The following is a 22,765-nucleotide window of genomic DNA, read 5'->3' as shown; positions in this document are numbered from 1 at the left end:
TAACTTGTCAACAGCCAGTTTTATTGGCATCTAGTTCTCTGGGAATTTCAGAAGCGTAGAAAACAATAGTAAAGGAGCCAGTCACAAAAAGGTGAGCTGGCCAGTGGGGTCAGTTGAGGGGGATGGTGGTGGGTTAGGAGCCCCCCTTGGAAGGCAGGATGGTGTCCAGATCGTGGATGCCATCTTTGTCGATGATGCGGACGCTGAAGGACGGCAGGTTCAGGATAAAGCGCTTCTGGAGCTGCAGGGGAGACAAAGAAGATGACGACAAGCTCCATGCTGAGGCCAGAGGCCAGGAAGGCTGAGCAGCGTGCGTGCCATCTAACAGGAGCCAGGGCATGTGGTTGGATGCCTGACCCAAAAGAAGCAAGAAAGCCCCACTCCTTCTGCCCTCCAACAGACTGTCCCAGCCAGCTCCCAAGAGTTCCCTGGCCTGAGAGGCTCAGTTGGGAACACAAAGAGTGGGGTCTGGTCTCAAAGGGGTATGAGAACTTAGATTTGTTAAACCACTCAGCCTGTAGTACACAAATCTTTCTTACACTGTAGAAAATCTGTCTTGAACTAATACCTAATAAAAGAAAAAGCAGGCCAGCGGCCAAGGCACTGCTCTTTCCAGGTCTCATTAGCCAATCTCCTAAAGCAAAGTGAGAGCAAGTTTCTCCTTCCCACCTCAAACCCTCTCTCCCAACTCCCTTCTCCAATTCAGGTCAATGTGTCAGGAGGAATCATCTCTGCTTTCTAACAAGCATTTCTGTGTAAGAGGAAATTGCAAGGGGATTGTGGTCTGTACATTTCAAAGCAGATTTTGCTGCTATCCCAGCTGGGGATAACTGAGGAAAGGAGCTGGAGGAAATCATTGCTCCTCTGTGTCCTTCCTAGCCTCCTCCTTTCCAATAACCCTCCTCATATGAGGAAGGAAGCTTCCTAGGCTTCCTTTAGGATGCTGCCATCTGCCCTGCTCAAACCTTCACACCTTGAAACCCCCAACTCCAGCAGAGCAATACAAGCAGTCCAAGACAAGACAAACTCCCAGAAGCCTCCTCTATGGCTGAGCACCATGCACTAATCTACACTTCACCAAAAGCTTGAGGTCAAGTGCCAGCCTCACACTGGGCACTGCAGAGCTTAGATTGACAGTCTTTGTGAGCATTAGCAAACAAAGAGGCTCAGGAGCACATGGGAAGATTCTAAGTGTTCCCTTAAAGCTACCTCTGTGGCCCCCTCAGCTGCCCCAGCCTCTCAGCTGACTTGATCAGGAAAGTATGAAAGAGAGTTTGTTCTCCGATGCTGCTCCGGTAGGGAGATTGACAAATAAAGGGGGGGGGGGGAGCAGAGGGAGCTGCTGCAATGGAGTGAACGCAACAGGCTTCTGGGAGACGATAAACTAACATTCACTGCACACACACCCTCCCACCCAGCTCTCCTACTAGTTAGACCATGGTGTGCTCTGTCCCTCACTCTAAGTACGGGCAAAGAAAATTATGAAAGTTACCATACTGAGAAGCCTAAAGTGATTGTTTTCTCCAGAAAGAGAGACTGCCAGTCTTCCATTTTTAGACTGTCATGTGCAACCCTGGGATGAAAGGTCAATAAAAAGAAACCTTTCCCTTACCAGCTCAATGACCAAATGTTCCGAACATCCATCTCCACTTTGGCCCTTTCCTTTGCTCCAAACCTCCAACTTCCTTTCTGCTGCCCCTTGAATGTAGACTTGTCTATACTCCCTACTGAAGGAGTTTATTTTGTCTACACTCCACACTGAAGGAAAATTATTTAAGAAATCACACACACCTAATGGCTACCATTGATAGAGCACTTTAAGGTCTGCAAAGTGCTTGATATAGTTTACCTCATTCGATTGATGTATGTTTTTTAAAGAGGTCAAATCTGAGGGTCACAGTAGATACAAAGCTTAAAAAAATGCCATACGTGGCTGGCTGCACCAATAGGATATTAAGTTTAGAAGAACAAGCAGTGAGGAAAAGCAATTAAGATGAAGAGTTTACTTTGGGGAGGATGTGAACCATGCTAGCAAAGATAACAAGGTTGCTACCCCCCAAATCCTCCCCTCAGTAGCCACTCCACATCTGGCTAGTGGGTATTTATTACGCCTTCTGGCAAGGACAGGAAAAAAATGCGACTGAGGAACAGGAAAAATATTGGCAAACACAAGCAGACAAACATTCCTTTCTCAAGATCACATGGGAGCCACTCACCTCTTCCAGACATTTCTTCAGGAGCTCTACTGCCTCCTCACGTGTGATACCTGAAAGAGAAAACAGAGACACACTGCTACACACACGCACACACAGGTTGCTTTAATTATAGCCTAACTCTCCTACCCCAAACATTTTATTAAATTTAAACAGCTTTTTCAGCTCAGTGCACACACGACCAAAAGAAAAGAGTTGAAGAAAAACTCTCCTTCCAACCTAGAGCAAACACATTCCATATGTACTCCAGGGTGCCCTGGACCCAAGTGTTCCTACTGCCACAAGCCATTGCAAATCAATTTGTTACAGGGAATGGGAAGCATGACGGAATTTTGCCTCCCATGGCCAGGGATCTGCCTTTGGAGAAGTCCAGCCGTCTCTCTCCCCTTGACTTTATTACAGATTTAAATCAGCTCCATCTGCCTATGGCCGGCTGCAAGTCAAGGGGAAAAGCGGGGTCTGGGTTTCAGTGCTACTTTCCCTGCTTGGTATTAACTACAACAATAGGGAAGGCACGCGTGGGCTATCTCTGTGATTCTCACACATTAGGGCAAAAAGGAGCTCTTGATGGGGATGGTAAACTGGGATGACATGTTGTGCAACTAGGGTTTGGGGGGCTTGGATTATTTCCTCCTGGTTCTTGGTGGGCAGGCTGGAAGAATCACTGATGAGTCACAACAGAATTACCAAAAGGCAAGGGCTAGTAATGTCTTAGCCAGAGATTTTAATACTGATTTGGTTGAGCTTATAGGAAATGGAAACTGCACCAAATGGAAACACTTCATTTTTACTGTGCTTGATGGAGAGGGAAAGAGGAAAATTTAGAGGAAAAGTTATCTGTCCCCGTGGCCAAGCTAGGGCTCATAAAAAGCTAAGGCTATCAGAACCACCTCTTCCTTGTAATGGTTAATACAGGTGCTAGGACGCATAGCCTTGGGCTGGAAGGAAGAAGGAGCTATAAGGCCAGACCCATACACAACTCAGGATCCCTACACCCATGATTTTTGTTGCGAGTTGATTAGTGGATCTGGACAAAAACAGCACCTTACTGATATTACTATCTCCACCACCTCTAGCACAAGGTTTTGTACATAGTTTAATAATGTTTGTCAAACTGAACTGGAAAACCAGTCCTGCTCTCCAAGGGGAGACTGCTGATCAATACTGATCTAGAAGACAGGGTAGATACAGAAATAATGGGTCAAAAATGGGTTAAAAAACCAGAGCCACAGTTGTCCTCACTGGGACTTTCATGGCTCTCTGTCTCACCTCCTCTGCCTCACCTACTCTCCCCAGGTCACTGAATTCTTAAGGCAATTGACTGACCACCTGTTCAATTCCATGGGAGCTGTAGATCGGGTGCCAATGATACACAGAGGGACAAAATGAGAAACAAATTCCAACTGCTGAAGACCAGTAATGCCAAGGCTTGTTAAACACAAATTTGCCAAAACGAGATTTGATTTAGTAAAAACCTCTGCCTATCAGCAACATTTCACAGGGAAAAAAAAGACTTTTGCTGGCAAGATAAAGAGGTTCCTTCAGATTTCTGAAGAACACCAAGACCCACGTGACATGATTAACTGCATTTATCTGGAAGGAAAACACATCATTAAGACTGATGCTTCACAGACACCCTGGGCTGGTCACCTTGTTTTGCCTGTCTCTGAGTAAGAGTGACTAAGTCATCATACAGACTCTGTCCGAGGACCTTCTGTGATGGAGAACCCATTACCCCCAAGCCGCTCATTCACTTCCAGACAGCTCTGATAAAGAAGTTTTTTACCTTGAGGCTAATTCTGCTTTTTGTAACTTAGTGGGACAAGATGAATCCTTGGTCCCCAAGCTAGTCCTTCCCATACCAGCTGGCTTCCATCTGTGCCAGTCAAACACCATCAGTTCAGCCCTGGTGACCCCTCTTTGTGCGCCAGTGGACACTGCTGAGGACCAGCCAGATGCGGCTCTGCAGTTTCCTCCAGCGAACACTGTTACTTACTTGGTTTGTAATAACGATCTAGGATGCTGAGGGTCAAGAAAGCACCATAACCATGGGCTGCAAATGGAGCTTTGGCCAAGGCTGCCAGGTAGTCCATATAGTACAGTGCAGGTCCTTCGTGCTCATCATAGCCAGCCAACAGGAGGTTGACATGGTATGGGGTCTGTGGAAGAAAACACGGCACAGCTTTGGTTTAAAGCACCAATACTAAATTGCTTTTCGAAGTCAATGGTGTTTCCCCAAACCCTCCCACTGACAAGAAGATGTTCCTTAGCAGCTGAACAAACCATCCTTCAAAGACTATTTCAACAGAGAACCCAGGATGAGGAAGTTGGGGGTAGGGAGAGGCAGTGCTGCTTTCTTCTAATACAAGTGTATTTTTGGCATACTGCTGTTGCCTCAAGGCCCATCTCCAGAGAAGGCTACAGAACAAGAGTACACGGTCAGCTTCCAAGATGAAGCTTGGACTCTACTAGGAGCCCCGCATGTCCAGCACTAAGGTGGGTGGCAATCACAAATGTGGGAGTGTACTGGCCCAAACCATGTCTTTCATTATTAATGTTTAAGACCCTGACAGTTGGACCAAAATATTACATAGTGGCCTGGCTATTCATATTAATGTGAAAGAAATTATGTTCACCAGAGGCATTAACAATCAATGCTCACCTTGTTCTATGGGGGAAAAGGGAAGAAAAGAGGGATGGAGGAAGTTCTTAAGTGTAAACAAATATCAGAAAAACAGAAAAGCTACATCCTTAAATTAAATGCTATAATTTTTCTTTAAGAAACCAAGGTTTTAAAAATAACTTCTAACGCTGCTTGGATTTCATCTGTATTCTTTCCCATTCTTGATACCCTGTAGCCTCAAATGCAACTCTGTCGGGAAAAATTTGGAGAAACTTACCTCATTCTTCACATCCAAAAAAGACCACCCATTTGTATTGCAAGAGCCTGGACATTTACCACATTAAGTTCACAGAATGGGTAATACCTTAAAGCCCTTGCCAGTGATCTTCCATTTTACAAGGTTTCATTTTTTTCTACATAATATATATTCATCTTACATTTGCTGCAGTGGGGAACCGTGTATGTATATGGTTATGTGAGTATTCGAGAACATATGTGATTATATGCACATTACTCTCAAAGACCTTAACACACTATCATAGAGCACAGAATGACACGAGTTCATGGAATTGGATTATATGCCTATAAAAAGTGGCATTTTATATTTGAGTACTAAATTATTAATATAGATATTTGGCAGCCAGAGAAAACCCACATAAGAGCAAATGAAAATATTATGCATTCGTTAGAAAACTAAAGTAGATAAGGTGGCCAGCCTAAATAAGAGGATTCACTAAAATAGACTAAAGAGCAACCCTAAACCACAGGGTTTGATCAAACTGACAGAGCACTGAAGAAAGACAAACTGACAAGTTATTGAAACTTCCACTGCTGGCCTATCACATTTTTATACAGTATATTAAGAGACAGCAAGAGTCCAGAGACTCTTAGGTTTTCAATCTGGTTCAATGATCAACTTGCTAGCAAATCTGAGTTAGGGTGGAAATTCCTTTAATTTCTATGTACCGATTTCCTCATCTGTAAAATGGAATTAATGACCTTTTCTTTTTTTGACCTCTTTGTAAGTAAACATGCTTTCCAAATTCAAAGAATATTCAAGACTATGACTGGTAGCTTAGCGCTCCCACAAGAACAAAATGCTTAATTAATCTAGATGGACAGAAAGAGAGAACTGAATAACCTTTGTGTTTGTTTTGCACCTAACACCGTCCCACAAAATAGGTACACACAAGATAGTTTGCTGCTCTGACAGTTAAAATTAGAATAGTGCTTTTACTATTTACTTGTCTCCAATATGGCTTCTTTTGTTGACCAATATCAGGTAAAACTGTTTGGTCCCCTTATTTGTCCCAGAACACAAAAAATGTGCATCTTAGGACTTTAAATGGTTATTTGTATTCTGCTGACTGGCCCAATCTCAATGGCTGGAACACTACAGGGCAGCAGTCTACGTTATAGCACCAGAGCTGCAAAAATGTGCTTAAGATCAAACTTGGAAAACACAAAGTGCTCAGACTGCTGAAGCTAGGCATTTGATGAGGATCTTGCCTGCTCTACCCTATCCTATTAGATCAAAGTGTATTTACAACAAATACAGGAGATTAAAAAAGGCCACTATCAGAAGATCTTGGATGGAACCCTATGTCAAAAGAATTCCAGATGTAAGTTGTTACACAGATGCATCGCTTAATTGGTCTATATAATATAATTTATTTATGCTTAAGCATCTGACATGTACTCACTAAAGTTGGTATTCAGAAGCTACCACACGTGGTACAGAAGATAACTCACAAATTATTGTGTGACTCTGAATTACCAACTTTTGTATGTGTGAGATGCTTAAGCATAAATAAATGGTGTTATCTAGACTAATTAAATCGATACATCTGTGAAACAACTTGCAGTCTCTGACATTCTTCTGACAGTGCTTCATGGAAGAGCTCTAGCTCACACTGTCTTTTTAAAATTTCAAATAAAGTCTTGTGTGCCATCACATTCTCACTCCTCTAGAAAGGCGGCATTTTAAGTACTGAAGAGAGGGTTATGCTTCCCTGCCTATACGCCTTCATGCTCTTGAGTCAGTGTCTCTCTAAAACAAGATCATTCCCAATCCATTTTCTACAAACAAACCCCACATTTGACTCTTGTTTGTCTGTTTTGGAAAATATTCCATATATGTAAGCAGGTACAAGTGATCCCATCAGTATTAATGATGTTGGGTTAGCATCAAACTTGAATGTGTCACACATTTCAGCAATAAGCAGTTAATGTTTAATAGTGCAAGAAGTTAACATGCATTTTATTACTGAAGATAGGGAAAGAGTGACTGATTGAACCAATTAAATCACATCAACAATTGAGAAATTGTCCAATTTTGACTTAATTCATGAGTATTATGAGAGGTAGTGTAACATAAATAATGGAAAAGTAACCTCAGAGTCAGGAAGATCTGGGTTCAAATCAAGACCTGTATTAGCTGTGTGACCACGAGTAAGTCCCTTAACTGCTCAGTGATCCATGTAGCAAGCTCAGTGACCCATGTGGCATGCTCAAATGAGAAAGGGCAGATCAGCGTTAGGTGCAGAGAGGGGATCTCGACCCTGAGATCCCAGGACATTTGAATATCACAAGCCCAGACCCTCACCAATAATATTACATTTATTGTTCCTTTCCTTAGCCTCAGGAGAGAACTTCTTATATCAGCTCTTAGATGATTATTACACTGAGCAGATACTTCTTGTTTTGGCTAGGTCCAGGCATTCAAAACCCACAGAACAGGCCCAAAAGGTATTTAAATCTCTCAGGGCTAATTCCTCTCAGGTCTTAATGTAAGCATGTTCACTATCAGAAACATTTCTACAGAAAACTCATGGAAATAAGGCTCCTAGCAAAGCAATCACTCCTGTTCCTGATACTAATATGGATTAGGTACCCATAAACATAGGGGCATCAGCTCAGGCTGTATGCAGTGGAAGATTCCCTGGAAGGCAGATACATGATGTGTAACATCCTAAATATTCACTTCCATTTCTATTTTGTCAATAAATATTTGCATATGCCCACACATTTAGCACTGCTCTCCCCTCCCCCCAATAAGGAATTTAGAAAGTCCACTCTTGTTCTAAGTGTCTACACACACCCCTTTAATGCCAACAGCTGTTTTTTATTTTGTGCTACCATTTTTAACTTTATTTCATTATGTGAGAACTTTCCCAATTAATTTATAAAAGTGGACAGTTATCAATCATCACTGGATGCTCAATCCTACTTCACAAAGGAAGGAGACAAGGGGGCAGCTAGGTGGTGCAGTGGATATAGCACCGGCCCTGAAGTCAGGAGAACCTGAGTTCAAATCCGGCCTCAGACCAAACACTTGACACTAGCTGTGTGACCCTGGGCAAGTCACTTAACCCCAATTGCCTAAAAAAACAAAACAAAGGAAGGAGACAAGCATTTATTAAGTACCTACTATGTGTCAGACTCTGTGCTAAGCACTTTGCAAATGTCCATTTACACCTCACAACAACTCTGAGAGGTAGGTGCTATTATTATTCCTATTTTACAGATGAGGAAACCAAGGCAGACAGTGGCTAAGTCACTTGCCAGGGTCCCACAGCTAGTAAGTATCTGAGGCTGGATTTGAGCTCACGTCTTCCTGACTCCAGAACCAACACTCTGTGCCCTCTGGCACCCCCTAGCTGTGTGGTCTGCACAACTTTGTATTGGATTATGCAGTGCCATATTCTCTAATGGTTCCTCCTGCTCTTGCCTCCCCAGTTAAACAAGGTCTTCTGGATTGAGACACTATCCTTGACTTCTTTTGAATTATTCTCAGCATCTGGTCCAGAGCTTGCCACAGGGGAGTGGAATTACCACAAGCATTTCATGTGAACATTTCAGTTCATGCCATCACTGTCAATGACATCAAGTTATGGGCTTGCTGTGTAAATGTTAACATAGTCTGTTTTAAAGTCAAGTACCTTTCAGCACCCACATGAAGAAAGAGGGATTGTTCTGGTGATGCAACTAAGTTGATTTCTGAATCTGAAATAATAGTGGGGTCAGAGATTTGGGTTTGAATCCTGGCTCTGCCACTTACTTATCACTCACTTTCTCAAAGTCTCAGGTTCCTCAGACATAAAATAGGGATAAAAGTACTACTTACATCTCAAGATAGTTAAGATCAAATGAGATAAGAGATTAGGCACTCAAGACTGATATGCAAATATAAGGTATTATTATTAAAAATCTCCTAAAACATCCCCCATAATTTGTAAGGGAAAAAATGCTAGGAAAGTATACTAGTAAATTAAAAATTGCCTTCTTTCTTACCTTAACAATGCAATGTTTATTTAAAATGCACCACTTTTCTGAGGTAATAGTATTAGGTTTAGGATCTTTCTTTTGTATCGTATATCTGAATGAACAACTGGACATCACAGGGGAACTACTAAAATTGTAAAAGTTCTCTGAAGGTTGAAAAATAAAGGCAGGGGAATAGCCATTAAATATGTGAACCCTTGAAAAATAGTCTGGAAAGAACTGGAGATGGAAGACCATAGTTCTGGTCCCCATCCTGCCACTCATTTGACATGGGTCCACAGGCATGTTCTTCCTTCTTTTTGGGACTCAGTTCTCTCCACTGCAAAATGATCTGCGCCTCTCTAAGATCCCTTCCAACTAGACCACTATATGTATGATTCTTCACCTACTTATTGCTCCTCGGGCATTCTGGAAAAAAAATTTTTTTTTCCTGCTTCCTAGCCCTCTCCTATGCTCAGGTTAAGGTTTTTACATCTAAAGGGAAGGTAAGCAAATTCTGTTAAAGACAGTATTTGCTGCCCCTCAACTCTGGATACATACCTAACTTCTTGTATTTCTTTCCTCTGATTTAAAAGAAACACACTGTAGCGATTAGAAGAGCGTGAAATTCCATAAATTTTACAGCTAAAGAGAACAGTTGTGATAAATACACTGAAACAACAAAATCAGCGACAGGAGTCTGGGCGGTGACAAGCAGCGGTGTGACATCTGGCGGAAGCCAAAGTCACAGCAAGGGGGAGCGAGGTGGGCGTGAGGAAGCATCCTGCTGAGCGTGGACACGGAAAAGGAGAGGAATTGACAGGCTTCCTTTGGACTCAGGCCAGCCTTTGCCACCTCTAATTGAATAGGACACCACTCTCAACTGAGGTGCCTCAGAAATTCTGCTATTTCTTTACTACAAAATAACGGGCAGTACCCTGGTATGCTAAGCAGTACATGAGCTATGTGCTTCCATTCCCAGGGCATTAGCAGTTTGGTGGGGGGTGGGGAGGGGGAGGAATAAAGAGCTGGTGGGACAAAGGAATCTGTATAATGATGACATAGATACTATGAGCAAACCTTGATAAACTACAAAGTGTGCTTCAAACTTAGATACACTCTGCCCCTCCTTCTAGGCCAATCAATTCACAAAGCTATCAAATATCATTTCTGAGACTGGACTTTTAGCAATAGATCTATGGGTATATTTCACATCTGAATGATTTACACAACTTGTTCACATGGGTATGATACACAGTGGCCTCAGTAAATCAGTCTTGCTTATAATTTCCCATCCAAATGCTCATTTCATACCTCAAGTTCATGTAGGCCTGGGGAGACCCGACCTATCAACTCTACTTCTCACCCCAACATGAGCAGAGTAGCAGCTTCTGATATACTCCTGCATCTTGAAAGGTTAACTCCTTTTCCTAAATGAAATATAAATGATAACAAAGGCAGAAACTAGCTTTTGAGGTTAAGTCCATTCAGGTGTTCTGCCTATTAAACACAACAAAGGGAAAAGATGAAACATTCTTAATTCATATCAAAGTAGACTCAGAAAATTAAAATCCCAACAGAACCTATGCTGGTCAGTCCAAATCTGCAGTTCTGTATCCAATTCCAGTAACCATGTTTTAAAAAGGATATCAACTAGACTATATCTAGGTGGGTGAACAGATTGATAAAGGGTATGGAAACCACACAATAATAAGATTAGTTGAATGGTGAGGTTTAGCTAATGTAAGCCTTCAACTTCACTTCCTGGATAGAAATTCTTACCTCTTCTCCCCCTTCATACAAATACTTATGCACCCAGTTCATATATTTCATATGTACTTATATCTATTTTATATTATAGTTATTTCTGTATATGTCTTATCTCCTCCACTAAACTGTAAGCTCCTCAATGGCAGGGATTATGTTGCATTCATCTTCCTATTTCCCCTACTGTCTAGAACATGGCACTTTAACAGACACAACATTTGCTGAATGAATGGCTTGATAGATAACTTCAAATACCTTAAGAGTTGGAGAAACGATGGTGTGGTAGAAAAAGCATTTATGAAAAGTTTGGAAGTGCTGAATATGACTTTAGATATGACATAACCTTCTACAGCATTTTTTTTTATCTTTAAAATGAAGGGTTAGATTAGATGGTCTCTATAAAGTCCTTTCTAATACTCCATACGGGGGATTCATACTTGTTATGTGTATCAAAGGGAGAGGGTCTAAAGGCCAGAAATTATAGAGAAATAGATTTTGGCACAATATGAGAGTTTCTTAACACTAAGAGCTATTAAAAAAAAAATTCCTGGAGTTTTGTAAAGAGCTTCTCTGCAAGTTAGATGACCATAACGTCCTAATATTTCATCTCTTCTGTCTCTCTCCTCTTAAATCCATTCATTGTCTTCAGTAGGACTTTTAGTCTGTCTCTGTCTGTCTCTGAGCATACTCCCACACTGTCACCTTTGTTTTAACTTCTGCTTCCTCTCTGCTAATCTTGACCCTTTAGTTTAATGATATACACCATCCTCTTGAATAACTTGCTCCACTATCCTAGTATCATTCATGCCCTGCCAACTGTAGAGTCCTCTCAACATCTACCTCTGAAAGGTGGTGGAGGAAGTCATGCAACAATACTGAGTCCACTACAAAATTGGGGCCACTCTACACCAAGGCAATGCTTTTACTCCTCTCTAATTGATCTCTTCATGCCTCTTACAATACTCCTGCCCTACACCCTCTCAACAGAGAAACTTTATTCACACTTTCCTGAGAAAATAGAGTCCATTCATCATTAGTTGCCTCTTATCCCCTACTCCATATCTTAAAAACCTCTGACCCCCCCCATCCTTCTTTACTCATGTCTGAAAAGGTGACCATCTTTCTTCTCACCAAGGCCAATACTTCTTATACCCTTGATTTTTCCCCTTCTAATTTTCAATCTCCTCCTATCTACTGGCTCCCTTTCCAATGTCTACAGAAACACCAAACTCAACCAATTCTCAAACAACTTTCACTTGATGCGATCATGGTCTTTTCTCAATCAATCAAAAAAAAATTTATTAAGCACTGATTATGTGCCAACCATTGTGCTAAGTGCTACAAAATACAAAAGTGAAATAAGCCTTCCCTTCAAAAAGCTTATAGTCTAACGAGAGGCAACGTGTACATATATGTGTAGACATAATACATACATAGTTTTAGAGGGCATATACTAACTAGCAGCTGGAGGGACTATGAAAGGCTTCTTGTAGAAGATAACACTTGACTTGTGTCCTAAAGGAAACCAGGGATTCTGAGAGGTGAGGTGAGGTGGGAGTGCATTTCAGGTATAGGGGACAGAAAGTGCAAAGGCTGCAGACAGATGGGAGTATTGTGGGTCTCCAACAGCAAGGAGGCCTGTATGATTGCAGAGCGCACAGAGGACAGTAATGGGAAAAGAAGGCTGGAAAGGTACAAAGGAGCCTCATTGTGAAGAGCTTTAAAGGCCAAAGACACAAGCTTATATTTGATTCTAGAGGCCATAGGGACCCATTGGAGCTTCCTGACTAGCTCAATAAACTCACTCACTGATATGATTCATATTGTATTTTAAAATTTTTTCTAAAAATTATATTAAAAAAATATGGAATGCTTCATGAATTTGAGTGTCAACTTTGTGCAGGTGCCATTCTAATCTTCTCTGTATCATTCCAATTTTAGTATTATGTGCTGCGAAGCAAGCACTTAGAACTGTATTTTAGGAGAATCACTGTGGCTGCCTTGTGGAGGGTGGCTTAGAGATAGGAGACTAACTTGGAGGCTACTACAATAGTCAAGATTAGAGTTGATGAAGGACTGAACTAAGATGATGATGATCTGAGCATTAATAATGTAGGCAAGAGACGCAGACAGAGGATATCATTTGGCAATGACTAGACATGTGGGCTGAGTACCTTGAGTCCATCACCTGTCAGGAAATAACAAATTTCATCATAGGTCCTCTGAAGACATGGTTGATCTTTCAAAGTTGTTTTTCTTTATAATGTTCCTGTCTTTTGTATAAATAGTTAATCTGGTCCTGCTTGTTTCACTCTATCAGTTCAAACAGGTCTTCCCAGGTTTCTGAAACCATCTAATCCATCATTTCTTACAGTGCAATAATACTCCATTACATTCATATACCACAATTTGTTTAGCCTGTCCCCAACTGACAGCTTCAATTGTAGTTGTTTCTTCTCCTCTTTTAATTCCCCTAAAAGCCCAGAAGTTGGTTTGTCTTGCATTATTACTTTTCTGGTATTATCCTCTCTTAACCAACTCCACTCCCTGCACCTACTTGTTTGCTTGTTGAGTTTTATTTCTACAATAAACTGTTGCGTGTATTCAACCCTCCTTTGTCTACTTGAGAGAAAAGTGAGATTTATTTAATGTCTACTGTCCCTGTTTTTTCATGTTTTTATATTTTTTCTCATGCAACTCAATTATGAGAAATAGCACATTCCACCCCTTTCTTTCGGCTTTTACCCTACCTTTTCTCTCCCCTCTTAAAACCCTCAAAATAGAACCAGTCCACTCCCAAATCTTTTCTGTTTCTTATTTAACTCTCTTAATAACCTTTGAAGATATTAAGATTCTTGAAGAGATCTTACTTCTTCTCCTTCATTAGAATGTTAGTAGTACATCATCATACAGCTCCTTTTAAATGCTCAAATAAATTCATCTTTCTAGAGTTCTCTGGATTCTTATGTTTGTACTTAAGGTCCTACTCTGCTGGTCTTTTCATCAGAACTGCTTGCAAATTCTTTATTTCATTAAAGATTCATTTTTTTCCCCTACAGGATTAGTCTCAGCTTTGTAAGCTGTTATTCTTGGTTGTGTAAGCCTTTATTCTTTTGCCTTTCAGGAATACTGTATTCCAAAATCCTCTATCATTTATAGTAGAAGCTGTCGGATCTTGTGTGATCCCGCCTGTGGTCCCTAGGTATTTGAACTGCTTCATTTTTAATCCTTGCAGTACTTTTTCTTTGATATAGTAGAGCTCTAGATTTTAGCAAAGATATCCCTGAGACCTTTTTTTGTCCCCAACATTTTCCCATCACCACTTCCCCACCCCAGCCACTGGCAACTGGCGAATTCTTTCTATCTTCATTTTGTCCCTTCAGAGCTACGGGACTATAAATATGTTCTGATATGGGCAGTTCTCTCATTTGACTTCTTGAAATAGAGATCTAGGCTTTAAAACAATTTTTTTTAAATGGAGTCTAATGATTCTTAAATAATCTCTCCTTATTTTCCAGGTCAGTTGTTTTTAATATCAGATATCTTAATATTTTCTTCCATTTTCTATCTTTTGACTCTGTTCTAATGTTTCTAGCTGTTTCATGGAATCATTGATTTCTGTTTAGTCTTTTCTAGTCTTCAGAAGTCCATTACTTGGGTAAGTTTTACCACTTTGTCTTCTAAGCGATTTATTCTTCCAATTCTTTCCTTGAGAACTTTTATTTCAGTAATAAAAAAAAAAGACCACAAACCTACTGCTTCCTTTCTTGTGGTTCATGTGGCAAATCCATTTTTGTCTCCTTTGAGTCTCAGTTTGTAGTTGTTACAGAGTTATTTGCTCTTTCTTTTGGGGATCTTTAGAGTTACATTTTTTTTTTTTACTAGTAAGTGTTTTCTTTAATTAATTCACCTCTCCAGCTTTAGTTTCTGAACTTGGGTTTAGTCCAGGGCCAGGCATTGTCCCCTGCTGAATTTTTTGGTGAGTTGGCCTTGTTTGGTCTTGCCCTGGTTTCCCTGGACTCCTGTGCTGACCTATGCCTCTCTTCTTTCAATGCTCGGATCAAATACCACCTCCCACTATACCTTTATTGATCTCCCAGGTCTGACTGCCTCTCCCCATTACCTACTTCGACTCCCAGCTCCTAATACTATCCCTGCCATACCCCGTCCCCTCTCTATTTCCCTGTATTTACTTTATGAATACGTGCTTGTGTCCATGGTGCTTCCCTGGATAGAATGCAAGCGCCTTCGGCGCAGGTGCTGTTTAATTTTTGTCTCTGTATTTCATGCAGCTAGCATAATGCCTAAAACACAGTAGGCATTTAATAAATGCTCACTGTAGTTTCAATGGTTTCTGACTCTTTGTGACTGCCACTGATTGGTAACTGACTATGAAAACCATGAATGCTTCATCAAGGGCTTCCTTTACTGGGTGGGATGTCCTGGACAATATCTAAAGTCCCTTCTCATTTTATAATATAAAATCAGTTACTTTGGATGCAGCAAATAAGAAATAAAAGTCTTCCATACTTGCTTCCAACTTCATCCATACCTATACGGGAAAAATAATTTCAAAAATAATTTGAAAATCTCTGACTAATCCTTAGTCTTAGCTATGCTTTTATTTGCAAAGTAGAAACACACAGATCTGGCTCTACTCCTTATGTGCCCACACACTCTGTTTACTAGTATTCAAACATAAAGAAAATCTCAGCAGAGTTAATAAGATCAACTGTATTATCAGACAGCTGTTATGTTGATTTAAATTTCCACTGCAACGAATTTTCAGATTGGTGATACCTTCTTTCACTAACAGTAAGATTCTGTTTCACAGTATGAGAAAAGGAAGGGAAAAGGGTGTGTCTATCCCTTACTTTTCTAAATATTCATTTCTCAAGTATTTGTGACCATTTTACTTTTTAAAAGGAAACTCAGAAAATTATTTGGTTTCCTTTTCCAACAATACCAGCAACAGGCTTCGAAGTACCAAAGCTCAATGATCACAAAAAATCTCTATTAAGACTTAAACTATATATCCATGGAACTGAGCTCTATCCTTAGGATAGTAAATTAGTAAATGACTTAATGCCTCAACCAGCTTCAAGTCCACTTTTTTTTGGGGGGGGGGGGGAGAGGCAATTGGGGTTAAGTGACTTGCCCAGGGTCACACAGCTAGTAAGTATCAAGTGTTTGAGGCCAGATTTGAACTCAGGTCCTCCTGACTCCAGAGCCAGTGCTCTATCCCCTGCGTCACCTAGCTGCCCCTCAAGTACATATTCTAAATGTGAATAGAAGGTGGCATTGTAATGTAGTAGAAGGAACACTGGGTCAGGAGACAGGGACAGGGAACCTGGACTCTAGTCCCAGTAATGCCATGAATTAGCTGAATGATCTGGAACATATTGCTTAATTTCTCTCAGTCCCAGTTTTCTCCTCCATAAACTGAATCTGGATGCACTGCACAATCTCTAAGCTACCTTTCTAGTCTATATACCTATACACCTCTCTCTCTCTATACCTATATATACCCCCCCACCCCTTTAGAAAACAACTCTTTAGCTTACTGCTTAATTTTAGATATTTATATCATAACAAAACAAACAACAATGGCTACACTTGGGTGATAACTACCAATCGCACACATCCTGAACTTGACAACATAAATGTCTACCAACAAAGAGAAGGGAAAACCTTACCAATTGTACCTAGAAAGGATACTCATGTGCACAAATTAAACGAATTTAAGGAATATAAACACTTTCCGTGGCATGTTAAAGACTTTAACAATCTCAAATGGAACAGAGACATGGTATTATAAAGTCTCTAAGCCAGTGAAGTTGTAATGTAGGATAGATCAAAAGAGATATTGCAAACCTTAAAGTGCTACATAAATTCTACTACTGTTGTTTTTATTATTGTTGTTACTATTATTTCTCAGTCTACAAACAGAAGCAGGGATTAATTTAGGGGCAGGAAAAAAAACTGCAGCTTTCAACCTGCTGGTTGGTTTCTTTGCCTTGTCTCCTTCCACTCTAATCCATCCTTCACTGAGCTGTCAAATTGGTCTTCTTAAAAGACCCTTCTATCCCCATTCAATGAATGCATGGCTCTCTATTACCCCTAGAGCAAATATAAAATCCTGTTTGGCTTCCAAAGTTCTTTATAATCGGGCCCCTACAGTTTCCTCAACTGTAAAATGGGGATATCAGCACCTACATTACAGGATTGTTGTGAGGCTCGAACGAGATATTTGTAAAGGCACTTCATAATACTTGTTCCTTCCCTCCCCTTGTTCCCCTTACTTTTCCATTTTCTTACAACAGGTTTCTCACACCCCCTCCACATACTCTGCAATCCAATGACACTGACCTCCTTGCTGTTCCGTGCACAGGACACTCTCCCTCCTCACCTCTGCCTCCTGGCTTCCTTCGAGTCTCAGCTGAAGTCTGACCTTCCAAGAGAAGCCTTTCCCTATCCTCCTCAATCTTAGTGCCCTCCTGAGATTACTCTGAATTTATCCTGTGTGCACCTTGATGACACATGGTTGTTTTTATGTTGTCTCCCCCATTAGATTGTGAGCTCCTTGAAAGCAGGGACTTTGTATCCTCAGCACTTAGCAGTGACTGGAACACTGTAAGAAATGGATAAATGCTTGCTGACTGACAACTCTGGGAAGTTTTGCCAACACCTCAAACTCAATATGATCAAAAGAAACTCCTCCTCCTCCTTCTCAGCTGACTTCTTTTCCTAACACATTGACTTCTGCTGATGGTATCACCATTCCCTTTTAGCCAGCAATTCTTTTCTTAATTTTCTCTTTTATGAAACTGTTTACACCCGTCTTTTCCCTTCTATCTCCATGGCCACAGCTTTCGTCCCCTGCTGCCTAGACAATTCTAAAACATTTCGAGTGGTCTTTCTCCTACACTGGTGGTCAGACAAATCTTCCTAATGCAGAGATCTTCTCACATGACAACATCCTTGCTCAAGGACCTTCCGTGGTGGCCTAGTCTCTACTGAATAAAATACAAATTCCTGGCTTGGCAATGAAGCCCCTCTACAATCTGGCTCTAACTTACATTTTCTACTTTATTTCACATCAATGCATCCTATTACTACCAGACCGGAATCTCTGACGTACCTAACTCTTGTCCTATGCTCTCTCCCCTTGGTACATTTACATTTTCCATTTCTCCAGTCCGAGAACTGGCACCCTTCATTTCCCTATTAAAAATATCTCATTTTAATGCCCAGCTCAAGAAGCACTTCTTACATGGAAGCCTCCTCTGACCCTTTTAGGGAGAAGTGATTCCTCCCCTCTTTCAATCTCTCACACTGTGTGGCCTATCCAACGCACTTTGGCATATTCTAACTTGTGTAACAGGGTGGCTTTTTGTTTTTTCATACCTTGCCCTTTCTATTAGAGTACAAACTCCTTGAAGACAAGGATTTTGCCTTACTTCATCTTTATATACCTAATGACAAGGCCAGGACATAGTACCATGTAAACACTTAATAGCAGTAGAGTCTAGGTGACAGGTCCAACAGAGCCTTACTAGGCATTTTGATATTACTGTCATTCTCCAAAAAAGAAAAGGATGCCCACTGGCCTAATCTAGCCAAAGCATGTCCTGAGAGTATGTTGACATAGATAGAGGCTGCCTGCAACCAACTAAGTACTTCATACTTACATCAACAGCCAAGATGAAGAGCCAAGGAATCACATGCACAAAAAAGGGAATTTAATGTTTAAATACAACTCATCAAAACTCTTCCAAAATATATATATATTTAGCTTTAATCTTTTGCTAGAACTTAACCCCTGAATAACTAAGTTAGGGTTTAATTTCGTTCGAATGATAAAAATATATGAAGCAAGGGGGGCTACAAACTTGTGTGCTTGCTATCTGACACTTATTCCCCAAAATGGTTTCCAAAAACTATGTAAAAGGAAGATTTTCATGTCAAGTTAGCTGTTTTTTCTGAGGACCTCACAGAGCACTCTATATTACTTGTGTTCTATTCCACATTACTATGCACACGGATTCCACGAAGGCAGGAACAACTCCATGAGGTATGAATCAAATGGTGGAAGATCATTACAACTGCAAACTGGGAAGGACAAGCAGTAACACCAAGTCATTCTCAAAGCTGCAAGCTTTGAGGACAGGATGCAGTTCTGCTTTATGAAGTAAGTACCAAGCACCTATGGAACTGGTCATTTCCACAAGAGAAGGAATGAGTGCCCAACTCTGCTTGTGGGCTTCTTGCTGGCACACTTGGAGGCTGGTGATAGTTCTATCCTACCACCAGGGCCACAAAGGATAAGGAACGGAGTGGATGGGAGCGGCAATATCCTTTTGCTTCTACAACATCTCAAATTTCTATAGCACTTGATGGTTACGAAGTGCTTTATATGCATTATCCCACTTGATTCTCACAAGAGGCCCATGAGGCACATAGTTTAAGCATCATTACTTCCATTTTGTAGCTAGGGAAACGAGGAAGTTAAATGTTTCATCCCTGGTCACAGAGCTGGTAAGTAGTGGAGCTGGGATTCAATTCCAGATTCTCTGACTTCAAGTCCAACACTTCATGAAAGCACATTGGCCCTTTAGATGCAAGAAACAAGGAATTTATTGCCATGTCTGTAGTGGCCTACATGACTCTGGAAAAGTCACTTGACCTTGCCAGGTAACTCTTGAAGATTAAATCATGTTGCTCATCTGCATTCTTTAGTGAGAACTTACTCCCTGGAAGGTTCTTACACCAATGAAATCGCCACTTCGGAATAACAAAAATAGAGGTAGACATTTTTCTTGAATTGATGGCTTTTCAATGCTTCAGATTCCTGCATCTTCTGCAGCATGTGAAATATTTCCAAACATAAGCAATTTTATTCACACCAAATCAAGAAGTCAAGGAACATGTGAAAGTGTAGCAACGCTTAACTAAATCAAGGTGAACCTTAAGCTTTCAGAAGGATGTAAAGATAATTAAAAGCATCAGAAGCAGTTGAAACTACTGCTAGTAGCAGCTCAGAAAATGAGACAATCAGACCAAGATTTCTACAGCAAAAGTAGTCAAATTCAGTGAGTTTTAGGGTTTTCTTCCCTCTTGCTTCTTCCACTTCATATCTAAAAAATGGGCAAGGAACTTAGGAGTCAGAAGGCCTGGGTCATTATCTGGAATATCTCACTTACCTACTACCTATGTGACTCTGGGCAATTCTCTTTTCTTTTCTAAGTCTAGGTTTTCTCATTTGTAAAATAAGGTTGAACCAGATTATCATTAAAGTCCCATCCTACTCTCATATACTGTGATCCTGCCTTTTCTGTATTTCCTTGACACTGGGGCAAGTCATTTAACCTCTATGCATCTCAGTTTCCTTTTCTGTAAAGTAAGAGGATTGTGTTGAATGCTTTCTAAGATCCCCAACTACTCTCAAACGCAGTCATTCTAAGGCCTAAAAAGGACACTAAAATCAAAGACTGCATGTATTTCAATTTCCTGAAAAATCTGATTATTGTGTTGTTACTTTAATTGTTCATGGTTTCAAAATTTCTGGGAATTTTATAACTCTGGCCATTACTAATCCTGAGTTTGCTTAACTTGCTTATTAAAACTGGAACCACACGGTAATTAGGAGAGTTTCAAAATCTAATGACTTGAAATACAACAGGGCACAGCTGCCTTATTATACCAACTAGTTAACACAGTATTTGTTTTCGACATTAATTTCACTTGCTAATCAAAAATACTGCTTTAAACTCAGCAAATGAGTGTATCCAATGGCAAAAACAAATGAGATATCTGCAAAAGGGCCATTTTGGTTCTTTTTCCATTAAATATTAACTTATGGGGAAAATGTACCCATCCACACTCCTTATGAGCCAATTCTCAATTTTACAGCCAGACACCATGCTTTGTGACAGAACTATACACCAGAAGGAAGGGCTAGTGAGCAATGAATGTTAAGCAGGAACATACATAACGATAAACTGAGGATGTTACCTTAATGCTGACTCATCTACATGAGCCAAATATCTAGCTGACATTACTGTGGAAGGTGACTATGACAGCAGGTGAACTTGCTGAAAGATATCAACTTGTGCCAACTGAATGTAAAGTAATGTGTATACCGATAGGTCCACAGACAGAAATGGGTAACTTCTAGTTGGATAATGAAAAGCAAATAATCTACATGAAATTCACAGGCAGCATGCCACCCTATCCATCCCAGGAGACCCGGCTTAATATACTGAACACAATCCATTTCCACAGCTTAACTGGCCATGAGTACTCATATTCTCCCTGAAGAGAAAGTGACTCCCTGGCCATGGGGAAGTGAGTAAATACTGGAGGCACTTCAGCCTATAGACGCAAGATGTTTAGCTTAACATACTGCTAACAGTAGCAGTCACAAATTGCTGGTTGTGCAGTAGGTCATATACAGTCAATATCGAAAACAAAATCATGACCAGCCAAGGAAGACTTTTCTTCCTTTGATTTCCTTTTGGACTGGCTGCCATTCCCCAAATTCAAATACACACCCTCAAGATGGAAGCATGCGACAACTTATCATTTGTGACAAACGTTTGCAAAACAATATAATTCTCTTATTAATTTAAGCCAACACCCTCCGCTGCTTCAGGACACAGTCATCCTCAAGACATGTGATTTAAAAACAAAAACAAAACAAAAAACAAAAAACCCCACCACCAAAAACCAACACAGGTTTCAGTAGGAAACATAGCTAAAGCAGTCACCTTATGACTGATAAGAAAAAGCTGTCTCTCTTTGAAGATAGGAAGGTCTTTATTAGCAAGGTGACATTATAGGGCAACATAATTTCAACCCTCCAATGGGATAATTCTACTCAATGAGGAACCAGGGGTTCTCTGCTCTCAGTAGGCATTCAACTGGGTAGCACATACATGCTCTCTGAGTGAGAAAGCAACACCTTCTCACATACAACCCCCTGGAGAGGGATGGGGAAGAGGAGGAGGGAGGACTTTACACCTGCAAACTCTTAACTATCAGCAATAAGGGTTGGGAAAAACACCACATTAAAGAAAAAGGAGGAGGGTGGGAGACTCCTAGATAAACCAGCAGCTTTCAGAGACAAGTCACTTTAGACATTTTATTACTGTGTCAAATCAACAGTCTTTTGTATAGGACTAGGCAAATTACGAAGACAGGAAAAGCAAAATGTATTTAAAAGGGTTACTGTCCAAAATCTCATTTCCCCAGGAGAAAAAACACTGTTTAAGTGCAAAATGCTGTCATATTAATTAAGCCATCTCCAATTCAATGCACATCTGTCCCCATATAGCTGGATAATAAAATTAGCCACTAAAAATATCAGTGGCGTCTCCAGTGGGGTTAACATAAGCTGCTCCCAATCCTAAGAGGTTTCCTATGGGAAATGACCTGGGCCTGCACATATGTTCTGCAGAGGGCTTTTCAAACTGACAAAACAAGCTTATATCTAACATGCATTTATAATACAAGTATGTGCTTCTGTAATTCCACTTGGATGTTACTATTCACAATACTTCCTATTAAGAAAGAAATAGGAGGAATAGATGGTCTCACAATGAAGTCATGCCAACCTAAGAACCTAGTACTAGGCCAAGAGTGGGGAAGCTGCTGTTCAGGGTCAGGAGGTCAGAAGAACCATGCTCACTTAGGGATTTTGAGAAATCTCATTTGGTTTTTTCCTCTTTCTGCCACTGAAAGTAAGCTAACTCTGACAGTCAAGATGCCCTGGCTGGGTGGCAGTAGAAGTGGTGTCAAAGGCTGCCATTTGCTCCCAGGCACTGCCATCTGCAACAGCACAGAGTTCTGTCTCCGGTAAATAAACACATCTGTCTTTGCCAGTGTCCTCCCTACTGTG

The 22,765-nt window shown here is 40.7% G+C and overlaps 1 protein-coding gene and 1 non-coding gene across 2 annotated transcripts in view; both read right to left on the bottom strand.

The window, feature by feature from the left end:
- The window catches only part of PSMB2 (proteasome subunit beta 2), a 36,031-nt gene continuing 13,266 nt past the window's right edge, over positions 1-22,765 (bottom strand). The window contains exons 4-6 of the mRNA XM_027864335.1: positions 4,210-4,372; positions 2,217-2,266; positions 1-241 (exon numbers count right to left, since the gene is read on the bottom strand). Coding sequence (XP_027720136.1) covers positions 134-241; positions 2,217-2,266; positions 4,210-4,372 — 321 coding nt within the window. The 3' untranslated portion in view covers positions 1-133. The remainder of the gene's footprint in view (positions 242-2,216; positions 2,267-4,209; positions 4,373-22,765) is intronic.
- LOC114045019 lies at positions 12,725-12,831 on the bottom strand. The gene has a single exon (XR_003569333.1). It is a non-coding gene; the product is annotated as a U6 spliceosomal RNA (small nuclear RNA).

The sequence above is a fragment of the Vombatus ursinus genome, unplaced genomic scaffold, assembly GCF_900497805.2.
Source record: "Vombatus ursinus unplaced genomic scaffold, bare-nosed wombat genome assembly UNPS02014775.1, whole genome shotgun sequence".
Lineage (NCBI taxonomy): Eukaryota > Metazoa > Chordata > Mammalia > Diprotodontia > Vombatidae > Vombatus > Vombatus ursinus.
The sequence above is the reverse complement of the archived record's forward strand: the minus strand, read 5'-3'. Positions and strand labels throughout refer to the sequence as shown.